Raw genomic sequence first — 26,383 nt, 5'->3', positions numbered from 1 at the left:
ACTGCACTGGAGTGTTTTGATTTTGTGCTCACGTCTTTGGAGTGGAACTTGAACACAACCTTCTGACTCAGAGACAAGAGTGCTACCTGCTAAGCCAAGGCTGGCACCTGCAATGTTGCAAGGCTGCAATGTTACCAAGAGTTGAGAGATGGAGGAGCTAACTCAACATTTACGACAATTACTGTGGGTCTGCATGTTCCATTGGAAATGTACCACAAGTTGAGTAAAATGCCAATTAGCTTAATTATTGGGTGGCTGACCTCATAAGGTATTTTCCATAGTTCTGGTGGAGTTAAATGGGTTCTCCCCAATGGCTCAACAAATTTACCCTCGCACACGGGTTCTGCTGCAGAGGACTCAGATGAGGACTTCAAAGGGGTGGCCTACAGCAGAAGGCTGATGGGTGTGCACAACAAAATGCTTGGTGCATTGGCAGTCCTGCCAGAAAGCCTGCGTGCAATGTCAAGGAGCATGGAGGAGTCCGGCACCAACCTTGCACAGGGCATTGTGCAGAGCTTGGAGCCCATCCTTTCCAGCATGGAAGTGATGGCCAACTCCATTAGCACACTTGTGGACCCAACCATGATGCAGCGTCTGAGGGCCGATGTCGCAGCTTCCATTGCAGCACAAGCAGAAACCACCCAATGTCTGAGTGCTGCAGTGGAAGCTCTGACTGCTCTCATGCAGGCTCAGCTTGTTACCATGCTAGCTCAGACTGCTGCCTTCGTGGCTGCAGATACCAGTGTTCAAAGGGGTTTACAGGGTGTGACAGCAGTCCAGCAATCTATCCTCCAACAGATTACTAGGATTGCTGAGGTGCCGCACCAGGGGAGTAGGAGTGGCTCCGTGGAGCATGAACTTGCTGTCCTCTCTCAGGCTAACAGCATTCGTCCTCCCACCGCTGCCACTCTGCCAGGCAGCCCAGACTGCTGCCGCCCATTCCGAGATGGTGCAGTCCGAAATCGGGCCTTCTCGGCCCAGAGCTGCTCAAGGTCGAACACCAAGGCCATCTGCAGTCTCCCCCACTGAAAGTCAGCGGCTTTCTGCCAGCCATTGGGGTAGCACTGCATAGGAGCACTAAGACAGGCAAAGGCGCATGGAAGACAGGCACTAAGGGAATGCACAAGGGTGATTAGCTGATGTTTGTATGCAATGTGGCATGATTGAATTTATAAATTTGGTTTGGAATGTTTATTTTGTGTTGGCTTTTATTTTTGCATTATGGCCAAGTGGATGCTGTGATGGTCAGTAACAGAGGGTAGGTATGGTGTGAGACTGTTGGTGAATGGGGAATTGGGGTTGTGTTCACTGGTATCGCAGTCAAATAACAGACAGAATGGAAAAGGAGGAGGAGTAGCCCTGATAATAAAGGATGACATAAGGACAGTAGTGAGAAAGCATCTCGGCTCGGAAGATCAGGAAATAGAATCAGTATGGGTGGAGATAAAAAATAACAAGGGGCAGATAACACTGGTGGGAGTAGTTTATAGGCCCCCTAACAGTAGCTATACCTTTGGACAGTGTATTAATCAAGAAATAATAGGAGCTTGTAACAAAGGTAATGCAATAATCATGGGGGACTTTAATCTGCATATAGACTGGACAAATCAAATTGGTAAGGGCAGTCTGGAGGACGAGCTCATGAAATGCATTTGAGACAGTTTCCTAGAAACTAGAGTTTAAACTTAAATAAAGCCAATTTACATAGGTATGAGGGGTGAGTTGGCTATGGTAGATTGGGAAATTAGATTAAAAAGTATGACAGTAGATAAGCAGTGGCAAACATTTAAAGAAATATTCCAAAATTCTCAACAAATATATATTCCATTGAGAAATAAAAACTCCACAGGAAAAGTGATCCATCCGTGGTTAACTAAAGAAGTTAAGGCTAGTATCAGATTAAAACAAGAGGTTTATGATGTTGCAAAGAATAGTAGTAAGCCTGAGGATTAGGAGAGCTTTAGAAACCAGCAAAGGATGACCAAAAAATTGATAAGAAGGGAGAAAATAGAATATGAGAGTAAACTAGCAAGAAATATAAAAACAGATTGTAAGAGCTTCCACAAGTATGTAAAAAGGAAGAGAGAAGCAAAAGTTAGCATTATTCCTTAGAGACTGAGACAGGAGAAATTATAATGGGGAATAAGGAAATGGCAGAGACTTTAAACAAATATTTTGTATCTGTCTTCACAATAGAAGACACAAAAAGCAGACCAAAAATAGTGAGGAACCAAGGGGCTAATGAGTGTGAGGACCTTAATGTAATTAATACAAGTAGAGAAAAAGTACTTGAGAAACTAATGGGACTAAAAGCTGACAAATCCCCTGGACCTGATGACCTACATCCTAGGGTTCTAAAAGAGGTGCCTGAAGAGATAGTGGATGCATTGGTGTGATCTTCCAAAATTCCCGAGATTCTAGAAAAGTCCCAAGGTAGCAATCCTCATGAAACCGCATGCTCACATGTCTGTTGCTCTCTGGCAAGAGAGAATGAAATGTTGTCAGCTCTCTTGGAATAGAGAGCCTCAGTGAGCTCCCTTACGCAACAGTGGAGGGCAAACTTTGAGATGTTGCAAATATCTGCTGCTCCAGCCTGGAAGGAGCCCAACGCATAAAAGTTCATGGCCATGGTCATCTTCACAGCCACTGGCAATGCGGTCGTCGCCCCGCTCGGAGGTTGCAGTTGTGGCTGCAGCAGGCAGCAGATTTCATTGAGGATGTCGTTGGTGAAGCTCAGACGTCTCACACATTGTTCCTCGCTGAGGTTCCAGTCGGAGAATTGCTTCCTGAACACCCTGGGCAGATGTAGCCTCCTGCTGAGAGCCCTTCTCCCCCTCCTCCTCCTCCCTCTTCCAGCAGCTTGTGTCGCCTCTGCTCATTCTGCCTGTTATGCTGTAGGCCAAGTGGAATGCCTAATACTGCACCCGTGTTTGGGAGCAACTGATTTGTGCAGAAGCCTTGAAGTCAGGACAAAGTCCTTCAGCACCTGCCACACCCGCTCCCTGTAGACTTCAGCAACTTTAAATAACTCTAGAAACCACCAAACACTAGCATAGTCATAGCAACAGCCAGTAGAAATCAATCAGCAACTGACCTGTAAGTAGGCGATGGTTCCTTTAAATAGCACTGGTCGGGGGATTGTTCCTGCTGCTGAATGTGTGTTTAACTGAGCGTGTTTAAGAGAGGGTGTTAGCTGGAGCGATGAGCTCCAAAATGGCAGTGCTGGCATCAATTCAGTGTTGCACGCTGATTGACGTCATGATCTGCGTACTCTGCATACTTCTGGTGGGCACTCACTGCGTGCACGGTAACGCCCTCCCCAATATGGCGTCCAGCGCGCCTCGCACCAGAAGTGTGCACGCGCCCCGCTGACGCCTTTTTGGGCCTCTGAGGGCACTCGCAGCTCCCAAAAAACAGGCGCTATGGATCAGAATTTTGCACCCAATAGTGTTTTGTTATTCTTCACTATGATGCAATCCCTGATGTGCTTTTGCTAGTCTAATCAATGTGTGATATTTCAAAACATCTGAGTGTAATTGTATTATTTTATGCACTTGATTTAAGGCGGCACTTAAATTTAACAGAATTGAAGTTTAATACTGTGTTTCTTTTCAGTCAATTACTACAAGATGAATCATCTTCTAAGTCCATATAATTTGATATCATTTGTAACTGGCTGGATTAACTTTAATCCCAGTGATAGATTACCATGCAGGAATGAGTGAAATACTGTTCTCACAGCTCAGGGTAAACACATGGATATGCATCATGAACACATCACAAGCAGCAAAACTGCCTTTGGTGCACCATAAAGGCTGACCGCCTGCATTTTGAAAAGAACAGTGGCTTCCTGAGTTTACATTTTGCTGAAAGATCATGGAAGCTTATTGAGAAACTCTGTTTTTTGCCTTCATGGATACTGCACACTAGTTGTTGGGTGATTGTTCAATCTGCTGATTACATGTAAACAGGATATTCTCCTGATATTCAAAAAGTGGATTAGATTCAATCTAATTGACAAAGAAGCTGATTTTTGTGGTTACATTTAGGCAGCCTCCGTGTGGGTGTCAGTCCGTAGTATCAGTGAAACTTGGAACCATGCAAGAAAAAAGAACGCAAATCGCAGATGGTGGAAGAGTAAAGCAGCGTAAAGTTATTTACATTCCTCCAGGCATGGAAATCAGATTTCTGCTGACCCTGTCATCTCACTTACAAAGTTCACATTTAAAGGCGGCATGTGCTACAGTGCACTGGACTTCCAGAAAACAAACAGTCACGCACAGTTCGCAGGGTGGTGAGCTCAGCATTGCCGACAGAGGGAAGTTCTGGGCAGTGCGCTTGGGCCACTCTTGTGCTTCTCCAAGAGGCTGGTTACAGGGCAAGAAAGGTAGAAGACCGAGAGCAGCTCACCCGCCTATTCTCGCAGCTCAGATGCAGTGTGTGGCCTGCATTGGAGTTGGAGAAGGAAAATATAGAAGATAGTTCAAAAGTAAAACTTAAAACGCCTTAGTTACCCAGATAGACTTAAAAAGCTGGGTCTCTTTACTTTAGAGATGCGTAGACTCCAGGGCGATCTGACGCAGTTGTTTAAAATAATGAAGGGACTAGACTATATTTTCATATTGAGAGTTGATTTCAATTAGGTAGGTTAGGGAGGACCAGGGATTCTGTTTATAATTTACACAAGGGCAGAACTAGCTGAAATGTCAAGAGGTTCTTCTTTTCCCAGAGGACAGCAGATCTACGGAGCAAGTTGCCAGATTCGCTGAAAACCTTCAAGAGAGAGCTGGACCGGTTCCTGGCTAGGGCGGAGATCACAACTTACAAAAGGTAAGTGGAATACCAAATAATATAAATCAGGATCTAGTTTTCATCACCTGACGGGGACAGAAGAGGAATTTTCCAGACTTTTTTTTACCTGAATTGGCCTTGTTTTTTTTTAAAATCTCTCTTCCTAGGCTGCTGGTGCATGGGAGGATGTTGGGAATCAAGATACTAAAGGCATCACGGCCGTATAGGGTAGGCTTGATGAACCAGCTGGTCTTTTCCTGTCCATCATGTTACAGGATGTCTTGTACCATATCATGGCAGTGTCATGCTGTCGTGATGAGGATAATGGGCTATATCTCAGGAGCTTGTGGGCCCAGCTTGGAGCTTTTGCCGAGGTCAGCAGCTCCCACAGGCTTTTCTGTCTGTTATATTTGATGGACTGAAAACGTAGGAGGCAGGATCACCTCAAATTCCTGGTACTTCACGTGCGAAGCTCCACGGCTGGATTCATAACAGTTATCCTAATGATACAATAAATCATTTCACTTTACTTCTTCTTTTGCCTCTGGGTTCAATACAGCCAAACTGGGATGAAAATCTAATTTTCCAGATGTCTCTCAGGGTCCTACTCAAAATCAGTTTGGGCAATCCCATCTGTAAGGTTCACAAAATTCTGCAGATTCCCTCAAACCAAGAAGATTATCCCAAAGAAGAGATTTTGGACTGTTTAAAAGAATGTTGGGCCAAAAAGGGGCTTAAAGTTAAAACCGCAGGATTTTGGTTATTTTAAAAGGGCATGTCCAGGCCTGTGGAAGGCTGTGACAAAGGGGTTGGGATGGGCCTCTGTAAAACAAGCAGTTTGGATATTGGCATAGGCCAAACTGTCTGGGAATGTTCTGGGCTGTCTCAGTCATTTCACATAAAGGACAAAAGGCCTACAGAAGAGCAGTTCCCACCAAAATTACAGAGCCATCAAGAATATGCATAATGCAGTAACTGCCACTGATCAACAAAAGGGACCCTGACCCCAGCAGGAGAAGACAAAACCTACTAATCGGACCAAAGATTAAACAGTCATTTAAAGCCAATTTAGGTTTCGATGGACCATCCTGAACCTAGTTTACACCAACTTAAGCCAGTTAAATAAATGGGACCAATCAATGTTAACGAGCCCGCCCAAAATTTAACAATGAACCGAGACTCATTTGGCGGGCAGATAAGCAGGCCTCAATTAGTATAAACTAAAGACCTGTCTCCACAAGAAATCAGTTCGATGAGTTCGATGGGTTTGAACAGTTCGATAAGTACAGTTCAGCAGAAGGAGTTCAACAGAAACAGTTCAACCAGTTCGAGAAGAAAGGAGAGACCCATCGTTCAAGTTTAAAACACCATTGAAACTCGGCGGTTTCAGAAGCAAGCATCTGGAAGCAGTTCTCTCGAAGAAAAAGAAGTAGCACTTCATCGGACACCTCGCGGCACCAAGGGCCCCACGAAACCAACAACCAAATATTACCAGAAGCCAACCAGGTAATACTGGGCAACCACGACCAACAAGAAACCAATTCGGAAGAAACCGAAGATCTGCAAGTTTTTCCACTCTACAAACTATTCCTGCATTTGGTGAGCATTATCCCTGGTCCTTTAGAGTCCAACTTAGCTAGTAAGGTGGGATTGGGAGGGGTGAGGTATTTGTCTACTGTAATTTTTCCCTCGTGTATGTCAAAATGTTTCCCCATTTTATTAGAGTGTTAAGATTATTGTATTGTATTTTCCTTTTCAAATAAAAACCAAAGTTCTTGTATCAAATTCAGTTGTCTGCTGCAATTTCATTACAACCCCCAAATAAGTCCAGGTCTAGAACCAAGGAAGTGGGAGCGATTTGAACCGCTCATAAGTCAGAGGCGAAGCTGACCCACACACCACCCCTTACATAATGGCGACCACGGCAGGACCTTGGCAAAAGGGATGTGATGCAGTGGACACTGTTTTTGAGGAAAGAACAAAGATGGAAGAGAGGATTTCCTCTTATATGTTTGAGAAGGTGAATATCACCAAGAAATGGGTGACCAGTCTGCTGCGCGCTGAGCGTCCCATGGACGCTGCAGCCAAATGGACTGAGAGCAAGGATCATAAGAAGTCAGTGGAAAAGGCCATCTGGTTGGTCTGCACCCTGCGATAGATCCAGCTTTTACATCAGCACATTAAAATGTTAACAGAAGAGCTGCAGGAGGCAGCCAAACTGTCTCAAGAAATAACTCTAGCAGGGGAGGGATTACTGCAGGAATTACAGACCCAAAATCAGGAAAGACTACAGGTAGTAGAGAAACATAAGAACAAACAGGAATGCTTTCGGTGTCAGGTCACCGAAGCCAAAAGTGATGGACTAGTGTTACGAGAAGAGAACGCCCGCCTTACCAGGCAAATAAAAGAACAGGAAGAGAGGTTAAGAGATGTATAGGCGGCTTATAAGGTAGCAAGCACTAGGGGTTTTGAAGCGGGAGATCACGGCCCCTGCCAAAAGCAGATCGACAGTTGAAACCTTGCTCTGTCCAGGGCAAAGGGCATGGTATGCCTAGTGAGCCCGGGTGCGGCCCGGGTGGGTCTGGAAGTAGAAGGAGGAACTGTTCAGACGTCACCTGTGGCGCCGGGGATCGACTCGGTTGGGCAGCAGGAAGGACAGGCAATCTGTAGGGAGGGCAGGGAAGAGAGCACACCATCACCACCAGTGGCGCCGGGTTTTGACTCGGTTTTCCAGGAGGCAGCAGGGGGCAAGCCAATGCAGGAAAGGTCAGGGCCGGGGCCAATGTGCCCGGCTCGGCAGCAAAAGTTTGGCCCTCCCGGCGGTGGTGGGGGTCAGAGACCCCTTGAAAGCCAATTCGTGATTCCCCACGGTACCCAACAGCTTAGGGCTATGGTAAGCCACCTGAACAAATTCACCCAAAAGGGAGACCCCTCAGTCCACTTCATGGAAGTGGAACAAGCAGCAGGCATCAACGAGTGTGATGACTCTGAGATGGCCAAGATGCTCCTTTACTCCCTGGATGGCAACCTCTACCAGTCCCTCTCTGCGGAGAGTAAAAAAGGGCAGGGCGGATACGCTGTTATCCGGGAGGAAGTTCTGGAGGCCATGGGTATGAACGATAGTAGTCCTAGTCCTTTCTCCCGGGTGGAGAGGACAACACAGCTAGCAGGGGAGATCCCACAGGCTTTCGCAGACAGGCTGTGGCCTGTGTACAGGAGTGCCTGTAATGGAGTTCTCAACCGGGCTCACCTGAACCAGAACGAGCTGGCCCACTGGCTCCGAAGCCTGGTGGCAAACAGCTTGCCGCGGATCAGAGCTAAGGCTGAGCTTTGGTTTGACCCGAAAGACCCCCAGGTCACCGAGGAGACAGTGGTCAGACAACTGACCCTGGCTTACCGGAACGGTAGAGGGATAGAAGAACACCCACCAAAAGGAGAAGTATATGAAATAAAACCTAGCCAGAGTAAGAAAGAGTGGCACCAGGAAGGGGGTAACCCTTCCGATATGAAGTGTAACTGCTTCGGGTGCAGGAAGAATGGGCATTGGAGAAGGGACTGTAGGAATCAATGGAAGGATAACATAGGAAAGAACTCCCCAGCTCCTGCCCCAAAAACAGAGACACCGATCTCTCCCCCCACTCTTGATTCAATAGTAGCTGCACTCCGAGTTATATTAGCTGGCCCAGGGAAGGTAGCCACCGCCACTGGTGCTTTAACCCCATCTGCCCCATACAACCCAGACCTATGACTAGAACCAGCGCAGCCTGTCGACTTGTGTCCCCTTGAATACGATGAGGGGGGCAGGCCATGTGTTAAGATGGGGGTGGAGACGGTGCAGGGGAGATATTTGGTGCACACTGGAGCTTCCAGCATGGTGGTCCATTCGGAAGACCCAACCAATTCACTCAGGCCTAACAAGGTCCCATTTAGCCTAATAGGATTCACAGGGAGCGAGCAGGCTTGGAAAATGTCCAAACCTTTGGCCATAGATTTAGGATCCCTCCATACTACATGGGAGGGCAACCAAAAGACTGATGAGGTGGCCAAGCAGGGGGCCAGGGAAGGAGAGTTCTGGGATCCCTGTAGAGCAGGTCCGGTAGCCACAATCTGGGACAAGGGAGGCACACAGGGGGTAGCTTTAAAGGCCCTGGACTTAAAGCAGGTCCAAGCCCAGGATTCTGTCCTTAAGGCCGTCCTGGGGAGTCCATAGAAGGCCCGTTCGGGGCAGCGGACGAGACTTTAAAACAGGTTCACTGGCAGGCTGCTAGCCACATTAACCAGTGTAAACTGGTTAAAACCGAGAAAGAGGAACGGCCAGCAGGGGTGAACCGTTTTAAAGATAGAGATCATCAGCCTGCAGCTGTGGCAGATTGACAGACCGCGCTGGCGGGGACAGTGGCTTGTGTGACTGGAGGGGCCCTCCCACCACTTATCTGGGACACGCCCCCAGCAGCCGGAGCCCTAAGGAGGTCTCCTCGCATACCACTGCAGAAACTCCCATGGTCACCAGTGGACCAGTTTAAACGTTCCAGCCCCAGAAGGGCCGCAACCCAAAAAGCAATGCCCAAGGTCAGGGATCAGTCTAAGGACAGGGATCCCCAGCCTACAGCCTCCAAAGGTGAGGGACTCACAGGAGAAGTAGCGTTGGGCAAAGAGAGAGACAAGGGTCCCCAGCCTACAGCATCAGGCTGCGGGGAACCCACAGGACAGGACAGGGACTCAGCAGCCACACCGAAGGGGGTAGTGTGCTGCAGTACAGGAGGGCACATTCCCCCGATCATCTGGGATTCAGGGAAACTCCCAGTTGTTTTAAGAAGGACTCTCCGGGTCCGGTGGCACAGACCACCTTACGCCCAGGCGTACAAGCTGCCCAGAGGCCACACAAGACAGAGGCCAAACAGGAATTAGCCTGGCCGTCCGGAGACGGGCGGCGGATGTACATATCAGTTTTCTAATTGAATTTTAAGTGTGTTTTATAGTTTTGATAATTTTAGGTTTAAAGTTTAATGAGTTTATGAGAAGAAGTTTTCGAAACTCAGTAATTGTGTCAAGCCAGAGAACCTTCTCGGGACATGGCTATTTTGTTTGTGTGTCCCTACAGAGAGGAAATCGGCATGGGAAAGGTTCTGCTCCTGCTCGCCCTGGTAGGGGTGAACATCGGTGACCGAGGTGACGTGGAGGACTCCCACATCTATGGGATTTCAGGAGAGAGAGCACCGATCGTTACCGCTGGGGGTGGCGAACGGGGTGTGGAGGAGCTCGCCATCTACTTCCATGAGGGAAGGTGGCCAGGGTGGTTGGGGTCCAACTCGACACAATACTCCAGCCAGACCGTGTTCACGTACAGGGAGGCCTCCATCCCGTGCCCCAGGGTACAGGTCATGACCACAAGGGTCAGTGTCACTGAGGGGAAACGTGTGTGTTTGACATGCAAGGGACAGATTCCCCTGGATAGGTGATGGTGGCTCAGGAAGCTGAGCAGGGACATAAGGGACCGTACAGTCGACTGGGAACGACTTGGGGAACGACACCCACCGGACCATCACAGGGACCCGAGGGGGAGTGAGTGTGTGTTGGGATAAGTGGTGGAAGTCGGAACAGGGAGTTTACATTTATATGTGGGGGTCAGAGAAAGTCTGCCCCACAGGCATATCCATCATCTTCCACAGACAACGGCAAGACACTGGGAAGGGGATGGGGTGGGATTCTAGCCTGCATGCGTGCGCGGTCCCACACTCCCCGATCCCAGTCAATGCCACCGAACTCGTTGCATGCCCCCGAAAGCCCCTGCCCACGACCACATCACGGACCATAGTAGAGAGGTGTCCTACCACCACCAAGGGACCAGGGAATGTGTTAGTCCTAGTGCCAACCGACAAGGTACTATACCAGGGGGTACACTATGCAGTAGCTTCAGTGACCCTGAACCTTACTGAAGTACACTTACCTGTATGGTGCCCTAAGGAGACAGAACAGTTGTACCAAGCCCTGCTGAAGGAAATGTTTAAGAAATTTTATGACTTTGACTTTGCCAGTGTAGACAAAGCGAAACTGTACAGTTTACATCCTGAGCATAATATGGGCATGGGGGAGACAAAGGAGGGGAACCTGGAATGATATTTTAACAACCTATAATACAGGATCCTCGGTAATAAACAGCCTGGATGATATAGAGTTACAGACACAGATAAATGGTTTAAAGACCCAATTACAAAAAATCCAAACAGAGGAGAACACAGTGGTAGGCTCAGAGCTACACGAGGACCAGGCTATGAAGGTCCATTTAAAGGAAATAATTGCTGAGCTGCAGAGACACACCAAAAAAGTAAATGCACTTATACGGGAGGAAAGGAATGCTTTGGATCAAGCTGCACAGAATGAGGTGTGCGTGCTATACGGGGCATGGTTGCTGGGCAAGGGCCGCAGCAACCTGGAGGATTTAAAACAAGGTTTAGTCCCCTCCTGGATTAGCAACAAGCACCTCGCAGCCCTCCATCCGTTTAGTAATTCGCTGAGCCCATGTCAGCTTCGTCTAGCCTCTGAAGCCTACCCTGTCCCAGTGGATTGTGGACGTTCCAATCACACTATCATGGGGATAGTAGTGAGGATGCCAGTCATGGGTGGGGCAGCCCGACCCGCACTGGTATACAGGGTGGAGAACATTGAGATCATTCAAGGGGATGCACACGTCCGTTTCGCAGCGGTCCCACCTTATGTCATAAAGTGGGAGCACGCTATGACAGGTACAGACCTCTCCAGGTGCCGGAGCCGGGGTGCACACATAATACTGTGTCCCCAGCACTTGAATGCCTATTCGAGACCACAGTGCGGGTTTAAAGCTGCTGGCGCACAACCTGTGAACTGTACCATGGAGGTAATGGCACAAGGCCATGTTTCCCCACAGGTAGCATTCATAGGGGGTGGGACATATTGTGTCACCACAAGTGCGCCCCGCATGGACAGCACATCTGGTATCCGGTGAGTGACAGCAGTTTCTGCTTTAAACCCGAGGCAGAATTTCAAATGGCCCAGGAACAGATTGTTCCCTCAACTGTTCACCTAACTGTCACGGAAAACATTACCAACCTGCAAAATTACGTAACACATTTCAACTATGAAATTCCCCCTCTACCCGAACATGTTACCACCCTATTAAAAGCAGTGGTCATCTCACAGAAACATTTCTATACATTAGAGCAGAAGACAGTCGAGATAGGGGCCAAGATCTTGGATATCGTAGTTCCACCCTGATGGGACATTTTTGAAAATATAGAGGTCCCTTCTTGGATCAGACTGGCTTCACATATTTTAGTAGTCTGCCAGCTCGGTATAGTTATCTATTTATTGTGCATAAAGTGCAAGGGAAGGGACAGGATGCTCCGCTCTCAACATGAGTGAGCATGGGACAAACATAAAAATAAAGTCTACGACCAGGTATAAAACCAAACTTAACCATTATTAAAAATAAAGTTTGATGAGTGTGTGTGTTGTTATTTTTTCTATATGTTTTATATTTTTCCAAGTGGTGCAGGGGTGTTGGAACCCCTCCGTGCTTGGATGTTGAATGTAACCAAATTTCTCTTACCTTGTACATATATCTGAACACTACACCTATAAGGGGAATGTGTGTTTTGGGGTTTTAGATAGATAAAGTACAGGGGAAAGTTGGCTCTCGGGGATCAGAAATTTTGCTCACCCAGTATAATACTCTAGCAAATAAAGTATCACAGGGGGGAGTGTAAGGTTTGCAAAATTCTGCAGATTCCCTCAAACCAAGAAGATTACCCCAAAGAAGAGATTTTGGACTGTTTAAAAGAATGTTGGGCCAAAAAGGGGCTTAAAGTTAAAACCCCAGGATTTTGGTTATTTTAAAAGGGCATGTCCAGGCCTGTGGAAGGCTGTGACAAAGGGGTTGGGATGGGCCTCTGTAAAACAAGCAGTTTGGATATTGGCATAGGCCAAACTGTCTGGGAATGTTCTGGGCTGTCTCAGTCATTTCACATAAATGACAAAAGGCCTACAGAAGAGCAGTTCCCACCAAAATTACAGAGCCATCAAGAATATGCATAATGCAGTAACTGCCACTGATCAACAAAAGGGACCCTGACCCCAGCAGGAGAAGACAAAACTTATTAATCGGACCAAAGATTAAACAGTCATTTAAAGCCAATTTAGGTTTCGATGGACCATCCTGAACCTAGCTAACACCAACTTAAGCCAGTTAAATAAATGGGACCAATCAATGTTAACGAGCCCGCCCAAAATTTAACAATGAACCGAGACTCATTTGGCGGGCAGATAAGCAGGCCTCAATTAGTATAAACTAAAGACCTGTCTCCACAAGAAATCAGTTCGATGAGTTCGATGGGTTCGACAGTTCGATAAGTACAGTTCAGCAGAAGGAGTTCAACAGAAACAGTTCAACCAGTTCGAGAAGAAAGGAGAGATCCATCGTTCAAGTTTAAAACACCATTGAAACTCGGCGGTTTCAGAAGCAAGCATCTGGAAGCAGTTCTCTCGAAGAAAAAGAAGTAGCACTTCATCGGACACCTCGCGGCACCAAGGGCCCCACGAAACCAACAACCAAATATTACCAGAAGCCAACCAGGTAATACTGGGCAACCACGACCAACAAGAAACCAATTCGGAAGAAACCGAAGATCTGCAAGTTTTTCCACTCTACAAACTATTCCTGCGTTTGGTGAGCATTATCCCTGGTCCTTTAGAGTCCAACTTAACTAGTAAGGTGGGATTGGGAGGGGTGAGTTATTTGTCTACTGTAATTTTTCCCTCGTGTATGTCGAAGTATTTCCCCATTTTAATAGAGTGTTAAGATTATTGTATTGTACTTTCCTTCTCAAATAAAAACCAAAGTTCTTGTATCAAATTCAGTTGTCTGCTGCAATTTCATTACAACCCCCAAATAAGTCCAGGTCTAGAGCCAAGGGAGTGGGAGCGATTCGAACCGTTCATAAGTCAGAGGCGAAACTGACCCACACACTACCCCTTACACATCCCATTTCCCGCTCGGCACAGGTTAACAACACAAAATTGCAAACAATTTGACTCAAGTTGGCACTACTTGGGTTTTTGTGGCACTCCACGCTGGGTGTGGACCTTTCTACACAGGACCGCAGGTCACATATGGGGCTATAGCACTACAGGACAAACCTGTGACCAACAATGCCATCAGGAGCAGCCGCTCACAAAAACTATCCCTTTAAATTCTCCTACCGTTGACTGCCCGACTGAAAAGGACCAAGTTCTCAACCCAGTTTTATTGGGTGCTAGTCCATAATATAGAAACGGTCATCATAATTCATAAATAATTGGTAGAAGTTGACAACTTCACTTACAGTGGTTACAAGAATGGGGAGGGAGGGGGATATGGGAAAGGGAACTGCCATACTGTTGCCGATCGAGTGAGGTTAGGGTTGTGGCAGAGTGTAGGGTTCTTTGCTGCGTATGAAGCCCATGTCATGCTTGACCCGAGGATACTTGAGGCTGACACTTGGTACAAATGGTGAAAAATGTTCTTTTTCTCAGTATTGACATCCATCCTTGAGCACAAAAGTGTTGAGGACAGTGCCCCATGGATAGTGGTGATGGGAATAACTAAGCATGATATAACCTCGAAAGGATACAGCTATGGGACAACATTTGTGCGCTAGTGACCTCTTTGAATTAAAGGGAAACGTGTCTCAGAGAAGTATCCTAGTATTAACCAGTCGTCCCCACACTGTAAAGGAATACACCTCAACCTCACTCCATATCCCAGTTGCTCATGGTTATCTGTCACAAGAGAGCAATAGTTTTATTATTCCTGTTGCTTTTGCCCTTCACTCGGGAATGCTGCGGCTGCGAGCAAATGGTCAAATCTGTTTATATATTACCGAGTTTTAATCTGTGTGGTTCTTAGTTCAAGGAATTATTTTTACATCACGAAACAGAGTAGAAGCTTTCTAAATATCCCTTTCTATTGTTGAGCCTGTATTGCTTCCTCGCGGCACTGTATTGGAATGTGTGCGCTGATGAAGTGATGAAGGAGTTCTGGTAATTTGTTTTTTTTACAAGCCCTGATGACTTTTCCTGTCAGTTTTGTATGAAGCAATACATTTTTCACATTATTTTGCTTCTATTAAACAAGATTGAGCTCTTTGGGGATTGCAGTACCAGATCTCAATTTAAGCCATAAACACTGATTATAATTTTTTAAGCAGTAAATTCTCAGCATTTCCAGCATTTTCTGTTTTTATTACAGTAAACGCAGGTTTGTTTTTTGTATTCTGTAGCCTATTCTCTGCCTGGTCACTAATAACCCCACGCCCCCCATCACTCATTGTCTCAACTTCTCTCTTCTCCACGAGCTGAGGCTTGCTGAGGTATAGTTCCATATGCACCCATTACCTTCCAGTATTTCACCCCAAGTGGTCATTAGTCATGTGTGAGCCTCAGCAGGCTATTAAACCAAGCCCTCTTGGCTACAGAGACAGTAAATGCATTGGTAGTGATCTTCCAAAATTCCGTAGATTCTAGAACTGTCCCAGCAGATTGGAAGGTAGGAAATGTAACCCCCGCTATTCAAGAAAGGAGGGTGAGAGAAAACAGGGAACTACAGGTCAGTTAGCCTGACATCAGTCAGTGGGAAAATGCTGGAATCCATTGTTAAGGAAGTGGTAATAGGACACTTAGAAAATCAGAATATGAGTAGGCAGAGTCAACATGGTTTTATGAAAAGGAAATCGTGTTTAACAAATTTATTAGAGTTTTTTGAGGATGTAACTAACAGGGTAGATAAAGGAGAACCAGTGGACGTAGTATATTTGGATTTCCAAAAGGCATTCGATAAGGTGCCACATTAAAGGTTGCTATACAAGATTAGGGCTCATGGGGTTGGGGGTAATATAATAGCATGGATAGAGGATTGGTTAACGGACAGAAAACAGAAAATAAGGATAAATGGGTCATTTTCTGGTTGGCAGGCTGTAACTAGTGGGGTGCCGCAAGGATCAGTGCTTGGGCCTCAGCTGTTTACAACCTATATTAATAACTTAGATGAAAGGACTGAGTGTAATGTATCCAAGTTTGCTGATGATACAAAGCTAGGTAGGAAAGTAAGCCGTGAGAAGGACACAAAGAGCCTGCAAAGGGATATAGACAGGTTAAATGAGTGGGCAAGAAGGTGGCAGATGGAGTATAAAGTGGGAAAATGTGAGGTTATTCACTTTGGTAGGAAGAACAGAAAAACAGAATATTTTTTAAATGGTGAGAAACTATTAAATGTTGGTGTTCAGAGAGATTTAGGTGTCCTCGTACAGGAAACACAGAGAGTTAGCATGGAGGTACAACAAGCAATTAGGAAGGCAAATGGCATGTTGGCCTTTATTGCAAAGGGGTTGGAGTACAAGAGTAAGGAAGTCTTGCTACAATTGTACAGGGCTTTGGTGAGACCACTCCTGGAGTACTGTGCACAGTTTTGGTCTCCTTTTCTGAGGAAGGATATACTTGCCTTAGAGGCGGTGCAACAAAGGTTCACTGATTGATCCCTGGGATGGGAGGGCTGTCATATGAAGAGAGAATGAGTAGATTGGGCCAATACTCTCTAGAGTTTAGAAGAATGAGAGGTGATCTAATTGAATCATATGAGATTCTGAGGGGGATTGACAGGGTAGATGCTGAGAGGTTGTTTCCCTTGGCTGGAGAGTCTAGAACTAAGGGGGCATAGTCTCAGGCGAAGGGGTCAGCCTTTTAAGAGGAGGAATTTCTTCACTCAGAGGGTTGTGAATCTTTGGAATTCTCTACCCCAAAGGGATGTGGATGCTGCATCGTTGAGTATATTCAAGACAGAGATAGAGAGATTTTTGGACTCTAGGGAATCAAGGGATATGGGGATACTGCGGGAAGGTGGAGTTGAGGTTGAAGATCAGCCATGATCTTATTGAATGGTGGAGCAGGCTCGAGGGGCTGTATGGCCTACTCCTGCTCCTAATTCTTATGTTCTTATATTCTTATCCACACATTTTCAGTATTGCATAACAGTGGGACCTGATGGCCTGCCTTGCTTGCCATCTGACATCATGGGCAGCCATGTTCTGCTCTTTCTGATGGCCCTCTGCCAATTACAGTACTGGTAGCACAGAAAGCAACCCAATAGTGTACATCAAATTTAAGTTTAGCTCACTTTTAACTAAACTTTCCAGGTTGCAATCAATAGGACAGTGGTTTAGTATGAGGGGTAGAAATATGTTGCATATGTGGTAGTTAACACTGGAATATGTACTGCACTATGTTCTTAACAAGGTATTATACCAGCAATAATAAGGTTAATGATTGCAATGTACATCATCAGTATTGTAACGTATAGAACTGATGATCAGTCCACAGTGTGGACTGAATGGCACTCAATGAATTACTGAGCAGTAGAGCTCCAATACCAGAACGATTGTGTATTCAAACCCCACTCCAGGACTTGAGCACATGGGTTAGGCTGTTACTTCAGTGTAGTACTGGGGTGTGTTGAACTGTCTTTTACGTGAGATGTTAAACTGAGGGGCCATCTGTCTATTCAGGTAAACATAAAAGATCCCATTGCGGTATTTGAAGAAGAGTAAAGTTTTCTCCTGGTGTTCTGGCCACCATTGTCTCTCAGCCAACACCACCAAAACAGATTAAGTAGTCATTTATCTCATTGTTGTCTGTGGAACTTTGCTGTGCACAAATTGTCACATTTGCCTACAGAAAAACAGTGACCACACATCAAAAATAACTCATTGGCTGTAAAGCATTTTGCAATGTCCTGAGGATGTGAAAGTCACTATATAAATGCAAGTTTCTTCTTGTATGAGGCTTAACACTGACAAAAATGTCTTCGAGTATATGGGTAGTCATTTGCTTAGTTTCCATGGATATGAGAATCCCACAGTTCATGGAAATTCATTGCCTTTAAGAGTTTGACTAAGAATCCACTAACCCTCTTCTATTGTGTTTGAGATCAATTTCTTCCATATTGTGGTAAAACCACTGTCATAACTGTATGTCTGTCATAGTCAGCTGACCATTTTCGGGTCTATTCTCCTGGCTGAGACTTACTTTAGGTATAGTAATTATGTGTGTTATATATTTTTATGGGACTTTGAATTGATTGCAGTTTGTGTTTCGGTGAGAGCCTGCCCCTCTCTTTCTTCCCAAATTATTTTCTCCCTCCCCTTTTCTAGCCTTCCCAGCGAAACACTCATTGCATCCGAGAGAACAGATGGGCCACCTGCTTCCAGGCTTCTGCTCACACTGATCCTAAATGGCTGTTTGAAGGTGTGTGATAATGTTCAGCTGACACTGTTCATTCTGAATTTGCCCCGTGAACAATGTTAAGATTGGCAACTCAACGGGATGGCCGACTCTGGGTGCGAGCCCAAGTCTCACCATTCTATGTCGCTATGTGTTGCAGCTCCAATGTTTTACGCCATCATTTGCAAATGTTAAAAGTATTGTACATGCCTCTCACCTCTATTTCTCCTTCCATTATACTGAGCAGACGCAGAAGATCATCTTTGGAGAGCTCCAGTAACTTCTTTCTCCGCTCACTTTCTTCCAAAGACTTTGGATGTTTCCTTACAGGGCCTGATACCCCCAACACCTTTTCTCCATCATTTTGCCGGTGAGTTTTATTCTTCTTTTTGCTGCCTCTGCAAATACCTTCCTCATCTTCATGATTGTTATTGCTGGACGCATGTGCATGGGATGGAGTTTCCCCACCGCTGCTACGGGACCTCATCCCAACCTGTATTGGAGAAAACACACAGGGATTAGTGGCTGCATGCTATATTATAAGTAAACAATCATTTCATCCATTTTCAGAGCCAAGTTTTTGGATTAAAAGCAAAATAAAAACAAAAGTCATCATTGCCTAAAGTGACGACTCTAATACTTCAGCAGACCCAAATTCCATGTCTGGCAACAAAAAAAGACAGCGGAAGCCCGGTTATTTAAATGGGATATTTACTCAGTCATCACCTGCACATCCTGCAGTGTTTGTGGTATTGGAATGATTTGATAAAAGGAACATATTTGTTAGCCACCTATTTTCTCCTTATTCCCTTCTCTGTATTCATTTTCTTTCACTTTGATAAGTCCTCTGTCAACTATCCAGAAATGGCAGGATTGTACTTAGCACGGAGATGAAGGGTCAATTTTCCTACCAAGGGTCACACCCACATTCCTTCACCTTCCCTCCTCCTGCATAGACACAGAAGCTCATGCCTCAGTATATGACTTACATCTAATAGTCTCAACACTTGCCCAACTCTGAAACTCAAATGGACGGCCATAGACTAATGGTTCAAATTCAGGCCTATACTTCCTCTCCATGAGGAGTATCAGCGAGATGTCAAACTGATAAACGCTATAAGCATTTCAGGTTGAAACATTAACTCTGTTTCTCTCTTCACAGATGCTGCCTGACCTGCTGAGTGTTTCCAGCCATTTCTGTTTTTATTTCAGATTTCCAGCATCCGCAGTATTTTGCTTTTGATAGAGTATTTCTGTGCATACTTGAAATTTTCTCAAAAATAATTCATCCCTATTCGTTGGGAACGCTCAGCACAACTCCTCCGTTCTCCAGCTGACCTGCTGTTAACACTGAAGTTCTGCTTTTCTGACAATCTAATTTTAATTTTGCTATTTGCACACCACATTTATTAATTTTATGATTGACAAGACACGTGCTCACATAAAGTACGATAAGCCGCCCTTACTTGCACTGATCCCTACTGAGTACTGCTTACTACAAGCAGCTTAGAAGCCAATGTAAGAAAAAAGTTTGTTCTAAAAATAATTTTGTGTTCATTGGGTTAAAAGGAGTTACATAAATCTCAGAGTAGCACTTTTCTCATGTTATATGATCATCTAAACCCTTTGATTATAACATGCAGATGACTCACGACCAATCTACAAGATTGTGTACCATCTACAAGATGCACTGCAGCAACTCACTAAGGCTTCTTCAGCAGCACCACCCAAACCCGCGACCTCTTCCACCGAGAAGGACAAGGGCAGCAGGCGCATGGGAACACCACCACCTCCAAGTTCCCCTCCAAGTCACACACCATCCCGACTTAGAAGTATATCGCCGACCCTTCATCGTCACTGGGTCAAAATCCTGGAGTTCCCTCCCTAACAGCACTGTGGGAGTACCTTCACCACACAGACTGCAGCGGTTCAAGAAGGCGGCTCACCATCACCTTCTCCAGGGCAACTAGGGTTGGGCAATAAATGCTGGCCTTACCAGCGACACCCACATCCCAGGAACGAATAAGAAATACATTTTAAAAATCTACCATTTCATATAAAAAAACTATGTTAACTTGTTTACTGGATTACATGTGTCATACCAGTTTATTCACCGGGAGGGGCGGGGTGGGCAGGGGGGAATCAAAACAACATGCTAAGTGGAATATAACTCAGTGCCACTCTGGGGGCACTTTGTACAAACTTATTTGTAGGCTTCCAAGAGAGTTAACTAGTGGCATTGGGGTGAGTAGGTCTTAAAACCTAGAGGAGTCAAACTGGCATCCGAACTTTCCACTGATAAGATGTGGGCACTCATGGTGAACCGACTTTGAATTCGATTATTGCAGTAGATGTAATTCACGGTTAGGAATGGCAGCAAACAGCAGGGTTGTTGTTGTCACTGGCAAATCAGGTTATTGCAGTTGAATTTAATATCAGTTCTTAACAGCTGACCTCTTACTGCATTACAGAATTGCTTGAAGTAAACTTTCAAGCTTAATGTGCCTGTCTATTGGAGAGTGAAGTTTTCTGTCACCCGCAAAAGTACTGAAACTCCAGAATATCTATTTATCCTAACAAATCCATTATCTTGTTCCGGCTAGTTTTGGTCCATGGATGTTATTTCCACAATCGCAGTCGCACAGGAAGCATGGTAGTAAATGGACTGGAGAGGGTGAACAAAATGTGTGTGTGTGACGGATCGCCACCTAAACGGGCGCAATCCACTTTTCCGTCCGTGGACAAAAAATCGGGCACCTTGCCTTTAAGAAGCATGCTGCCTTTAAGGCAGGACAAAGGAGTGGGCGTCGCCCTCAGTGTGTACACAAAAGCACGGGCGTCGCCCCATTCTGGATTCAGTTTTAGCAGAGAGAAGAGCTGAGGCAGCCATCTCCCAAGAGAATGTAATAAAAAGCCATGTGTTCCTCAGATCGCTTCGGCCTCCATTCGTGTTCCGCGGCAGCCTCAACATTGGTGACCCCGATGCTCAGAACGTATTCCGAGCACTGCAATGGCGGACACGAACGCAGTTTCCGTGAAACTGCCGGAGTTTTGGGAAAACCAGCCCGAAGCCTGGTTCCTCCAAGCTGAGTCCCGATTCCGGCTGCAACACATCATCCGCCGCTCCAACAGTCCCTGGGCCTCCCCACTCCACATCGCCCCCAAACCAGGCGGGGGTTGGTGCCCCTGCGGGGATTACCGCCGCCTCAACGACGCCACCACCCCTGATCGGTATCCCGTGCCGCACATTCAGGACTTCTCGGCTAGACTGGCCGGCCGCTCAGTCTTTTCCAAAGTCGACCTGGTGCGCGGCTACCACCAAGTCCCCATCCACACCGCAGACGTCCCCAAGACGGCCGTAATCACCCCCTTCGGGCTTTTCGAGTTCCTGCGGATGCCCTTCGGCCTCAAAAACGCGGCCCAGGCATTCCAACGGCTCATGGACTCGGTCCTTCGGGACCTGAAGTTCCTGTTCGTCTACCTGGACGACATCCTGGTAGCCAGTTCCTCCAAGCAGGAACACCTTGAACACCTTCGCATCCTGTTCAGGAGCCACAGCGACCACGGGCTCATCCTCAGCCCAGCCAAGTGCCAGTTCTGCCTGGACAAGATCGACTTCCTCGGCCACCACATCACCCATGCTGGGGCCATTCCCCTGCCCACCAAGGTGCAGGCCATCCATCAATTTCCCCGCCCCACCACCATCAAAGGACTCCAGGAGTTCCTCGGGATGGTGAATTTCAACAACCGCTTCATCCCCAAAGCAGCGTCCCTCATGAGGCCCCTGTATGAAGCCCTCCAGGGCAGGAGCGGCAAGATGGCGGTCGAATGGACGGCAGACATATCAGCCGCCTTCAACTCCACCAAGACCGCGCTCGCCGATGCCACCCTGCTCGCGCACCCACGGCCCAATGCCAGAGTAGCGCTCACCACGGACGCCTCCGACCATGCGGTCGGCGCCATGTACGAGCAGTGGGTCGACGGCGCCTGGCAACCACTTGCCTTCTTCAGCCGCCAACTACGCCCCCCGTAGGTCAAGTACAGCACCTTCGACCGCGAGCTCCTCACGCTGTACCTGGCGGTCCGCCATTTTCGGTTTTTGCTGGAGGGCCACCCCTTCACTGCGTTTGTCGACCACAAACCCCTGACATTTGCAATGGCAAAGACAACCGACCCCTGGTCCGCCAGGCAGCAGCGCCAGCTCGCGGCAGTGTCCGAGTTCACCATGGACATCCAACACGTCTCCGGCCGAGACAACGTGGTAGCCGACTGCCTCTCCCGCCCCGCCATCCACGCCGCACACCTGGCAGTTGACTACGCTCAACTCGCAGCAGACCAGCTCACGGACCCTGATCTGCTCTCCGCACCTACCAACCTACCAGGGCTACGCCTGGCCGACGTCGCCTGCGGCCCGACCGCAGTCACGGTCAAGTGCGACATATCCCTATCTCAACCTCGGCCTGTCGTCCCAGCGTCCTGGCGCCGCCGGGTATTTGAGATTCTCCACAACCTCTCCCACCCGGTGCCCGCGCATCCATCAAATTGGTAGCCAACCGCTTTGTCTGGCGCGGCCTTCGCAAGGATGTGCGTACTTGGGCCAACTCCTGCCTAGCCTGCCAACGGGCCAAGGTGCAGCAACACACAAAAGCACCCCTCGAGGAGTTCACCGTCCCTTCACGTAGATTCGACCACATCCACGTGGACATCATCGGGCCCCTGCCGCCGTCGCAAGGCCACACGCACATGCTGACGATCGTCGACCGCACCACGTGCTGGCCCGAGGCAATTCCACTGACCTCTACCACCACCGCCGATATCGCCAGAGCCTTGGTCAGCACCTGGGTCGCACGGTTCGGCCTCCCCTCCGACATGACGTCGGACAGAGGTCCGCAATTTACCTCTGAACTCTGGACCGCCATCGCACGCAATCTCGGGGTGACCATTCACCGTACCACAGTGTACCACCCCCAAGCCAACAGACTGTGTGAGCGGTTCCACAGATCCTTGAAGGCATCTCTTCGAGCCAGCCACCAGGATAGCACCTGGACCGACCGACTCCCGTGGGTCCTCCTCGGCCTGCGTTCTGCGGTTAAAGAAGACCTCCACGCATCGGCAGCAGAGCTTGTGTACGGCCAGCCGCTGCGCGTACCCAGCGAGTTCCTGCCCACCGCCACGACACCCTGGTCAGCCGATCAGCAACGCCACGACTTCGCCTCACCGGCGCTACAGTTCGCCCCGGTGTCCATTGCCCGGCACAGCGAATCCACCTCACACGTCCCGCTAAGCCTGCACCAGGAACGGTTCGTTTTCATCCGGCATGACGCCCACCGCGGACCTCTTCAACCTCTGTACGACGGGCCCTACAAAGTGCTACAGGCGGGGGACAAATTTCTCGCCCTACAAGTGGGCGACAGGACTGAAAAAGTGTCAGTTGACCGACTCAAGCCAGCACACTCGAAGCCCAGTGAGCAGGTCCCAGTAGCTCGTCCACCGCCACGCGGCCAACCTGCCCTCAAGCCAGTACACCCGGCTGCTCCACGCCCGGCCGTTCCACGTCCACCGGCGTCCTACAAGAGCCGCTCCGGCCGGCCCATCAGACCGCCGCACCGTCTCGTCCACACCTCCTAAGTGGATTCTGGGGGGAGCTGTGTGGCGGATCGCCACCTAAACGGGCGCAATCCACTTTTCCGTCCATGGACAATAAATCGGGCACCTTGCCTTTAAAAAGCATGCTGCCTTTAAGGCAGGACAAAGGAGTGGGCGTCGCCCTCAGTGTGTACACAAAAGCACGGGCGTCGCCCCATTCTGGATTCGGTTTTAGCAGAGAGAAGAGCTGAGGCAGCCATCTCCCAAGAGAATGTAATAAAAAGCCATGTGTTCCTCAGATCGCTTCGGCCTCCATTCGTGTTCCGCGGCAGCCTCAACATTGGTGACCCCGACGCTCAGAACGTATTCCGAGCACTGCAATGGCGGACACGAACGCAGTTTCCGTGAAACTGCCGGAGTTTTGGGAAAACCAGCCCGAAGCCTGGTTCCTCCAAGCTGAGTCCCGATTCCGGCTGCAACACATCATCCGCCGCTCCAACAGTCCCTGGGCCTCCCCACTCCACATCGCCCCCAAACCAGGCGGGGGTTGGTGCCCCTGCGGAGATTACCGCCGCCTCAACGACGCCACCACCCCTGATCGGTACCCCGTGCCGCACATTCAGGATTTCTCGGCTAGACTGGCCGGCCGCTCAGTCTTTTCCAAAGTCGACCTGGTGCGCGGCTACCACCAAGTCCCCGTCCACACCGCAGACGTCCCCAAGACGGCCGTAATCACCCCCTTCGGGCTTTTCGAGTTCCTGCGGATGCCCTTCGGCCTCAAAAACGAGGCCCAGGCATTCCAACGGCTCATGGACTCGGTCCTTCGGGACCTGAAGTTCCTGTTCGTCTACCTGGACGACATCCTGGTAGCCAGTTCCTCCAAGCAGGAACACCTTGAACACCTTCGCATCCTGTTCAGGAGCCACAGCGACCACGGGCTCATCCTCAGCCCAGCCAAGTGCCAGTTCTGCCTGGACAAGATCGACTTCCTCGGCCACCACATCACCCATGCTGGGGCCATTCCCCTGCCCACCAAGGTGCAGGCCATCCATCAATTTCCCCGCCCCACCACCATCAAAGGACTCCAGGAGTTCCTCGGGATGGTGAATTTCTACAACCGCTTCATCCCCAAAGCGGCGTCCCTCATGAGGCCCCTGTATGAAGCCCTCCGGGGCAGGAGCGGCAAGATGGCGGTCGAATGGACGGCAGACGTATCAGCCGCCTTCAACTCCACCAAGACCGCGCTCGCCGACGCCACCCTGCTCACGCACCCACGGCCCAATGCCAGAGTAGCGCTCACCACGGACGCCTCCGACCATGCGGTCGGCGCCGTGTACGAGCAGTGGGTCAACGGCGCCTGGCAACCACTTGCCTTCTTCAGCCGCCAACTACGCCCCCCGGAGGTCAAGTACAGCACCTTCGACCGCGAGCTCCTCGCGCTGTACCTGGCGGTCCGCCATTTTCGTTTTTTGCTGGAGGGCCACCCCTTCACTGCGTTTGTCGACCACAAACCACTGACATTCGCAATGGCAAAGACAACCGACCGCTGGTCCACCAGGCAGCAGCGCCAGCTCGCGGCAGTTTCCGAGTTCACCACGGACATCCAACACGTCTCCGGCTGAGACAACGTGGTAGCCGACTGCCTCTCCCGCCCCGCCATCCACGCCGCACACCTGGCAGTCGACTACGCTCAACTCGCAGCAGACCAGCTCACGGACCCTGATCTGCTCTCCGCACCTACCAACCTACCAGGGCTACGCCTGGCTGACGTCGCCTGCGGCCCGACCGCAGTCACGGTCAAGTGCGACTTATCCCTATCTCAACCTCGGCCCGTCGTCCCAGCGTCCTGGCGCCGCCGGGTATTCGAGATTCTCCACAACCTCTCCCACCCCGGCGCCCGTGCATCCATCAAATTGGTAGCCAACCGCTTTGTCTGGCACGGCCTTCGCAAGGATGTGCGTACTTGGGCCAACTCCTGCCTAGCCTGCCAACGGGCCAAGGTGCAGCAACACACGAAAGCACCCCTCGAGGAGTTCACCGTCCCTTCACGTAGATTCGACCACATCCACGTGGACATCGTCGGGCCCCTGCCGCCGTCGCAAGGCCACACGCACTTGCTGACGATCGTCGACCGCACCACGCGCTGGCCCGAGGCAATTCCACTGACCTCTACCACCACCGCCGACATCACCAGAGCCTTTGTCAGCACTTGGGTCACACGGTTCGGCGTCCCCTCCGACATGACGTCGGACAGAGGTCCGCAATTTACCTCTGAACTCTGGACCACCATCGCACGCAATCTCGGGGTGACCATTCACCACACTACAGCGTACCACCCCCAAGCCAACGGACTGTGTGAGTGGTTCCACAGATCCTTGAAGGCATCTCTTCGAGCCAGCCTCCAGGACAGCGCCTGGACCGACCGACTCCCGTGGGTCCTCCTCGGCCTGCGCTCCGCGGTTAAAGAAGACCTCCATGCATCGGCAGCAGAGCTCGTGTATGGCCAGCCGCTGCGCGTACCCGGCGAGTTCCTGCCCACCGCCACGACACCCTGGTCAGCCGACCAGCAACGCCACGACTTCGCCTCACCGGCGCTACAGTTTGCCCCGGTGCCCATTGCCCGGCACGGCGAATCCACCTCACACATCCCGCTAAGCCTGCACCAGGCACGGTTCGTTTTTGTCCGGCATGACGCCCACCGCGGACCCCTTCAACCCCCGTA

General features: G+C 49.0%; 1 protein-coding gene across 1 annotated transcript in view; it reads right to left on the bottom strand.

Moving 5' to 3' along the window:
• Positions 1-26,383, bottom strand: part of LOC147121632 (filamin-A-interacting protein 1-like) — a 324,464-nt gene that overhangs the window by 135,179 nt on the left and 162,902 nt on the right. Inside the window, exon 3 of the mRNA XM_085982042.1 lies at positions 18,293-18,568. Coding sequence (XP_085838168.1) covers positions 18,293-18,562 — 270 coding nt within the window. The 5' untranslated portion in view covers positions 18,563-18,568. The remainder of the gene's footprint in view (positions 1-18,292; positions 18,569-26,383) is intronic.

This window comes from Somniosus microcephalus, chromosome 3, assembly GCF_052327205.1.
Source record: "Somniosus microcephalus isolate GS21.2 chromosome 3, FLI_Smic_1.0, whole genome shotgun sequence".
Taxonomy (NCBI): domain Eukaryota; kingdom Metazoa; phylum Chordata; class Chondrichthyes; order Squaliformes; family Somniosidae; genus Somniosus; species Somniosus microcephalus.
The sequence above is the reverse complement of the archived record's forward strand: the minus strand, read 5'-3'. Positions and strand labels throughout refer to the sequence as shown.